The sequence below is a fragment of the Anticarsia gemmatalis genome, chromosome 6, assembly GCF_050436995.1.
Source record: "Anticarsia gemmatalis isolate Benzon Research Colony breed Stoneville strain chromosome 6, ilAntGemm2 primary, whole genome shotgun sequence".
Classification (NCBI taxonomy): Eukaryota; Metazoa; Arthropoda; class Insecta; order Lepidoptera; family Erebidae; genus Anticarsia; species Anticarsia gemmatalis.
In genome coordinates, this window is record NC_134750.1 from 11,340,476 (window position 1) to 11,348,411 (window position 7,936).

Consider the following 7,936-nt stretch of genomic DNA (forward strand, 5'->3'; position numbering starts at 1 on the left):
TTATTAATAATGACATACAACATAATATATGACCACGCTCAGTGAACCCTGCGTTAAAATGCATGTTCCCGTTTGTTACCAAAATCTATAGCCCTAAAAATACGTCGAGTTCTGAAGCGACGGTAAAGTAGTGTGTTTTAAGAAGGAGTTCAAATTTAAATTCTCATATCAGTTTCAAAAGTAATTCTCATTCAGATATCTACATAGATCGTAATAAACAAAAAGTCTTACTGAACAATTTTATGTTTCTCCATAATATCAAAGGGTAGGGTAATAACACTCTTTTGTATTGACAATAAACACTATTTTATTATAGTAATACTTCAATCCTTAGATTTTAATCTTAATACAATATTCTTTATATCTATAGGAACCATTTTTACAAACACTTATTTTATACAAGATTTGATGGTCAACTTAGAATGATTTCTATGAAGTACAATAATTTATGCCTATTAGAATATAAGAAAAAATATTTTCTTGATTATAAACCGTTTCACCAGCTCTTGCTAATTTATTATATCTACGGGTAAGATTAACTTAAAAGGCTGGACATTTTGGAATTATATTTCTGACAAAGACTAAATGGACTTAAGAAAAAGCTAGCTGTACTGATGTGTAGTTATTAAGTGAAACAGGCTTCAATCTACCGAATAAAATTCTCAAACATACAATTGTAAATATTATTATTTTTAACAAATAAGTATGTAACTAAATCTATCATTAAGATCCACAAAGGAACGCTTTAAATATAAGTTAAACATTCACCAACACCTTAAAATCTAATAACACAGTTTGGCTAATACAATTTCTACAGACCCCAGAAATCAAAACAAAACAGCTATCGAAAAATTCAATACATAGTCCATTCCATTCTGATACTCAGCCACAGTGTAACTGAATAGCAGAGTGATAAAGGAACCACAGACTGAATACATGCGGTGCAACAACGGTACACAAAACATATGCAATATTAGATACATGAGCTTCAGAGAATTGGTCTCACAATTGCTCCTTTGCCCTTTGTCATGTCTATTGTAGTTCGTTCTACGTTTCCTGAGGTACTGTAGAATCAAAGTGGAGAGGTGGAAATGTACTTGAATTACATAGTCATACTGTCAACGTAGCCGAATGCTCGAAGTCTGCTGAAACCACCGTCCGGGGCTATCGTAACTCTAATGTGGGTTATGATGTCTGTATCACAGTCAAACCAGTGCTCGCTGTGTGCTGATAACTGTAAAGAAAATTGACAATTAATAACTTATACTGATATTGGTAAGATTTGATTTAAGTTTGAATAGTTACGAATACTACCAATCAGGGTAATATTTTGTTCCAAAAATAAGTAAGTTACTGTTTTAACAAATATTGTTATTTTAATCTCTTTAATTTGATACCATAACATTGTGTCATATTAATAGTTTCTTTGAAGATTATTTTTGGCGTAGACTTTGATTTTACTTTGTTTTTAACTTAAAAAAATTAAACATTTTGTATGGATCAATGGGGCAGACACATGAATATTGTAGTTTATACGTGTCAGCAAAGTTTGAAACTAATTTCGTAAGATTTTAAACAGATATTTTTTTTTAGAGGTTTATAAAGGGTATAGAAACTCACCTTGCAGGGTCCCAATATATTGTGCCAGTTATAAGCAGTGTCTGGGGACCAATTAGGTCGGTTCAAGCACACGCCTTCAATCGTCACGCTGTCGGGATAATTGCCTTTAAAGTGTTTTGTGTCTATGCAGAACTGTTTAACTGTACCGGGAAAACCAAGTTTGAATACTGCCCATTCTTGACCTGGAATAAAAGTTTTCTGTTAGTTTAGGTTCAACACCCCTTTCTCAACTTGAAGTATAATTTTTCAACACTTTTTTCTGACTAGTACTGTCATTATTTTGATCTATATGAATGAATATATCATTTGATTTTTTTAGGAGAATTAGATTTTAAACATTGTACTTGCTCTGAATAACATGATTAAAGAATTTCAAACAATTTACAAATTCTTCAAAATAATATACAATCTGATAAACAATTAACTATTTTTCGGTAAAGAATATTTTTTCAGTACCTATTATAATGTGAGAAGAAGTTCAATTAAATACAAAAACATTATTATTGTAATTAATTGTGTGTTGTGTTTGTATAAATTGTAAGAAATTTACCTGTAACTTTCATAGTTCCATTGTGATTAGACTCGATAATTTCAGGCCTGTCCAATCGCCTCGCTGTTTCCCAACCATCAAACATTCCTTTACTTGCCGAAGGTTTAATCACATTATTTGGATGACCGTAGTGGGCATTTGAAAATCCTAAAAATAATACAAAAATTATATAAACGTTGCAAATGTATATCATATTGTTGCAATCTGAACCTTATTTAAATGACGTATAGACTTATATTTTATTGTTTTCTATTGTATAAGTATTTGGTCTATTCCATATTAAACTAGACTAAGCTCGTCTAAACGACTTTTACGTTTTTTGACAACAACCAAGGTTTACTTTTAAGATTAGTACCACTCAGCGGATATCGGATACCCATCTTTATTATGGCCGGGTACAATGTTGCTTAACCCACTGATCCTTAACCGCAATATACAATTTGTATACGTTTAATAAATAATATTAATCGCAAAATTGTCTGATAGCATAAAGTGTATTGTCACAAACTGTAAAGGATATTGGCAGAGAAAATCTCAAGGGGCTTACGGTCTGCTCGCGTCGCAATTACATCGGGAGATATTTGAAATATTATCTATTCCAAGAATTATTGTTCCTTTAAATATTATTTCTACTAGATACACCTTTTATTGATATAAATTAAACGAAGCAGCTATTTAAATAAGAATAAACCTATCATATCTTATACAATTCCAATACAATATTGATTTTTATTAACATCATATTAGGATATAAGATATCCTTATAAAGAACGAGTATATAGCAAATATTACAGAAGGTAAGTAACCAGAAGAAAATATTGTCACCAAAAACAAATCTAGTATTTTGTTAGATTCGAGAAACTAATTCGAAACTACAGATTGAAACTATACAATCTCACTATCAGACAAAGAAGCAGTAAGGAAGAATCTACCAAATATCCTGCAGCTAAACTATCATTTACTTATAAAGATATAGAGAAACTATCTGTAAATATTGTTTCAGGGTCTGCTTTAATTGAATTTGTATTCTAACCTTGACAAGTAGCGCCATTCTGCAAAGCCACCAAGTCTATAATTTGATTTCTTGGTGGGGGCTCAGGATACGCTTCCCCGTACACCCTCAGGCGAGCTATCCCTCCGTCCGGATAAATATTCACCCGGATATGAGTATAAGGGTCGTCGCTTAACACCTGGAACAAAACATCTTGAATATAGTCGCTTGTTTTTATTTTTACTTATACTACAGTGTTATGAAAAGAGCGAGAGTTTTGTTTGTTTGTAGGGTATAATCTAGGGAAAGTCCGTGTGTATTCATGAATAGTCAACCATTTGAAAGAGACATTATTCGAGATGTTATACAAAAGGGACACTAGATACAAATATTAGCAAATCAATAAGTCACGAACATTGTTATGTGAAAGCGAAAAAATGGTAGATCAAACCTGGGGGGCTATCACGTATTCCAGTTGACAATAATTTAAAAGCCACTATGCTGTGAATTGTTTTCTCCCCTAGATTATAGTGATTAACACGTTACGTCAAAGCAGCAATGCACAGAACTGAGATATGTACGTGAAAAGCCCACTTGATCAGATCACAATACGCTTGAACGGTAAATAAAATAGAACTTTTCACCCAGACAATATCGTAGTCCAAAGTTAGTATTTATTACTTTGTCGTAGATTTAAAATCTCACTCCTGTGTGCGGTAAATTAGTAGTAGTGTGAAAATATGAGATAGTTGCAAACTTTTTATGCAAACTTTCACGATTGTTAGCGGGATTTAAATATATTATTTCACAAGCTGAATAAAACAGTATTCATATAAAAGTAGAACGAATATTTTACTGCTCATATTTTATACGAAAATATAAATTGATAACTACGACTATGAATGTAATATCATGTATAAAATTATCTTAAATTTTTCATAACTTTATACAGCGGGTTCGAAAATTACTAAATCTGATTGGATTTATTTCAAGATGTAGCGCGGACACAAGTTCAATTCATCTTATTCTCAGAAACGCGATTGAGATAGAGTGAGATTTCGAAAAAGTTGCAATTTGAAAGCAATGCAATATTTATAGGGGATTTATATAAATTGGTATTTGGTCGAAGGGAGTCAATCATCGTCGCGTCTTTTTATACTACCTAGAAATGGACCTGGTTCAAATTTCATCGTATATACATCACTTGAGAAATATAGAGATTGGACATCAAATTATATTGAAAAGAACACTGTTTTTTATTTTACTTATATGGCTGTTATACTAAAACTTTAATTCATTTATAGTAGTAAATTATTGCAATTCCTTTGAAGTCTAATTAGTGAAATTAAATACGTATTTGGGTAGGCCATTAAACGTAATTCCATGTTAACAAAGCTAAGCATGCACAGTAATTAAGCGCGCCTGTTTGTGAGGTATTTGATGAAATGCCATTCATGTAGACATTATCAATAACTTTTGACAATACGAATGAAAGCAAAACAATAGAACAGATGTTCTTTGTTGCTTATATAATAAAGGAGAGAATTATGTCTCATTCACGTATATTTAATATTGTTTCTGACGTTTATAAATCCGCCTTTTGTAATGATTTTATTATTTAAAGCAGAATTTTAGTTTTATAGTGTCTTTAGTGTCATTCATATGCGTTAAAACAGACACCAACCCTAGGGTTCGTTAAAATTTAAAAAAAAAATCTTTTCAATATTTTTACTATCGACTAACGACAACCGGCTTGCAGTCGACAATTTTTGTATAGAAACTTAATCAGCGTCTCTAGTGGGTCTCGTAGGAACTAATTACAGGTATATTTTAAATGTCACACTCTCGATACTTGATAGTACCGAGTGTAGAAAATTACGACGATTATTTAGTTCGACTTACATGTAAATAAATCGACATGTGGGAATTCCATTCATCTGTGAAAGATAAAAAATGATTATTTTTAACATTTACCTTCTGAAAATTGAGTCTGGTTTCTTCATAGCCGGGTCGCAGGGCTGTTACGGGCACTATCTCATCCCATTTGTCAGAGTTAAGTCGTTCGATCTGCTCGAACTCGTATTTGTTGGCCGCTGTACCCATTTTGGACGCAGCCCTATTTGGTAAGCTTTTTTCTTCTATAACAAAAGAAATACATATTATATTATTATTAATACTAATCAGACAAAATCTAATTTATCTATCCGTTTTAGCCAGTTTTTTTGTTCGAAGAAATTAACATCAAGAATATTGAGTACTGTATAGGAATTGTGTAAACTTAACATTTAACTAGCTTGAACATATGTACTAAGAGTTTACATCGGCTAAATAGGTGGGGTTCGAACCCATGCCTTCTCGATTGCAAGCCGTAGAACAAACACTACATAAAATAAAGTGGCCTTGACTTACGGACGGACAGACAGACAGACGTGACGAATTTATAAGGATTTTTGACTATTCGACTACCCCTAAAAAATCATCAAATTAATATTTAGTACGTATAAACACAATGAAAATATTTTTAATATATTTCATTACTTTAACGAGGCCACTAAATCAAAGTATAAATCAATGCAAAATAATATTTCTTTCGTTTGAAATGTTATCTCTACTCTCTATGATTGATTAGATTCCTTGGGATAAAGAATCTCAGTTTCCAGCGTTTCTTTGGTAAAAATAACGAGTGTCCGGTAAATAGCATTGGCAAATTGCCAGACCACGCCTCATTGCACTAGAACTAAGTACCCTGTGACTTCTACTCCAATATTTGTGGGAAATGAACCATGTACGAGTTTTTCTTTGATTTAGATTTACGAAGTATTATTGTTTTGGCTAGAATTTTGTTTTGAAGTTGGGATTTCGAGGATTGCGAAAATCTTTATAGTATATGGTGGTAGTTTTATAATTTTGAATTTAGAGCACAATCATTACGTCGACAGGACTGTGTATAGCTGCTTAGTATATGTATCTTAACGACGATGCATTATCTGTCTTACTAATAAACTTCGTATAAGCTATGATTTGTTATACTGTGTTTTGTCACTTTCTATCAATTTAGAAACTGTTGTTGAGTGAGAGAGACAAAACACTGCTGAATTGCATTTATATTCGTTTTTGTCTTACCTTCTGCAGTCAAACTTGCGGCTTGAATGGAGTACTTTGGAGCAAAGTTGCCGGTAAAGTACGCCGTGTCTACCAGAAAACCTATGACAAAAAGATAACATTAGAAGTGTTCTATAATACAAAGTAAACTTTGTGCATATGTGGAAATCAATCTTTGAAACTACTAAACATATTACAATAGACAAGGGAGAAAATCTGATTAACATAATGATTTATTTTTTAATCCAAAGAAATAGGCTAAGATCAAAACAAATGAAATATTTGTATTCGAGACTAGATACTTTTGAAAAATATATTGCCGAAGTGATATAAAAACGTACCTCGTAGAACACATTTAGTAGCCAGTTTCAAGATGCACCAATCATGGCCCGGGACCCTCTTTCTTCTTGTCTCCCACCCATCCATCCATTTACCGAACTCCGTGTACTTATCAGTGATGAATATCGGTTCTTCATCTGTTATCATACGCTCGCATGGTGCGAAGAAATCGTCTGTTGCAAAGACGACTTTACCCCCCGCCTGTAGACAAAAGATTTATAATTAGTTTGAAGAAAGATAATTCTGTCAAAGATTTGTTTATATTTAGAAACTAACAATGTACATTAAAAATAAAACATTTTTGTGTTCCTCAAATAAACCATAAAATACTAAGGAAATAGAATAAAAATATATTATGTTTTTACATCTTTGTTGCGAGTTTGGACATAAGTCGTTAGCAATATGCATTGTATTGACTTTGATAAAACATCTTTAAATTCATTATTTAAACTAGAATACTCTAGCACTTCGCACCATATAAAGTAAAAAGTCTATAAATTTCGTATTATTATTTACATCTACTTATAATTTATTTAATTAAATAAATATTTTAATAAAAAGTAACTCACACCAAGACTGCCGAGCTCGCTAAGACGCGTGAACGCCGGAACAGCGGTATCAATCATCTTCGTCTAATAAATCACTATTCAACTCGTACTCCTTAAACTCAAAGACTGACTGATAACAAACCCTGTACTCTCCACCTTATATACGAAACATTTGTTTATAAATAAACCGCGTTATTTATTTATACCGTTTATCTGTTTTTATTAAGGCCAATTTTAGATAATGGTTCACTAATAGGATTTGAACTGAAATAAGTTTGGATTGAATTGCTTTGAAGGTTGCGCAAGGCTGTTTTTTTCATTTGTTCTGAACAATTTTCCGACCTATATACGTTTATATAGAAGCTTAGTGAGTCAACGATTGGGATTTCATATTTTTAAATAGAGATAGATTTTTTGATAATTTGGCAACAAAATTCACGTTGCATCACATAGATACTTGGTTTCATCCCCATTCTAATATTGGTATTCAAATAGTTATAATAATTATTGGTTTATATAGCAACTAAGCGACTTTAAACATTTATTTTCTGTGTCAGAAATTGAACGCAAGCTCAACTTAGCAAATTGATTTTAAAATAATTAAATTGATCTGTTTATATTTAATTTTCCTCTTTTTACACGTGTATTAATGCAAAGTGTCTAAGGCATTTTATTAACCGATATAATTTATAAATACAACTATAGAAAAGTAAAAAAGTTTGCAAATAAACTACTAGGTATGAGGAATTTCGAAATAATTTCTGATTGCTTTATTTTCAGAAAAAA

The 7,936-nt window shown here is 31.7% G+C and overlaps 1 protein-coding gene across 1 annotated transcript; it reads right to left on the reverse strand.

Moving 5' to 3' along the window:
- Positions 1–299: 299 nt before the first annotated feature.
- On the reverse strand, positions 300–7,623 carry LOC142973745 (putative inactive allantoicase). Its single transcript, XM_076115733.1, has 8 exons — positions 7,172–7,623; positions 6,605–6,803; positions 6,285–6,365; positions 5,136–5,299; positions 3,204–3,360; positions 2,171–2,317; positions 1,621–1,802; positions 300–1,234 (listed from the first exon to the last, which is right to left on the reverse strand). Exons 1-8 carry the CDS (start codon positions 7,226–7,228, stop codon positions 1,103–1,105), a joined length of 1,119 nt encoding a protein of 372 aa, XP_075971848.1. The 5' UTR covers positions 7,229–7,623; the 3' UTR covers positions 300–1,102.
- Between the last annotated feature and the right edge of the window lie 313 nt (positions 7,624–7,936).

What these genes read in the sequence shown, in the direction of transcription:
- LOC142973745 (XM_076115733.1), bottom strand. Translation starts at nt 7,228, where the DNA reads ATGATTGATACCGCTGTTCCGGCGTTCACGCGTCTTAGCGAGCTCGGC. An exon ending in GCGAGCTCGGCAGTCTTGGT is followed by an intron (nt 6,804 to 7,171) that starts GTGAGTTACTTT and finishes TTTTGTCTACAG; the next exon opens with GCGGGGGGTAAAGTCGTCTT. An exon ending in CGCAAGTTTGACTGCAGAAG is followed by an intron (nt 5,300 to 6,284) that starts GTAAGACAAAAA and finishes CTTTTGTTATAG; the next exon opens with AAGAAAAAAGCTTACCAAAT.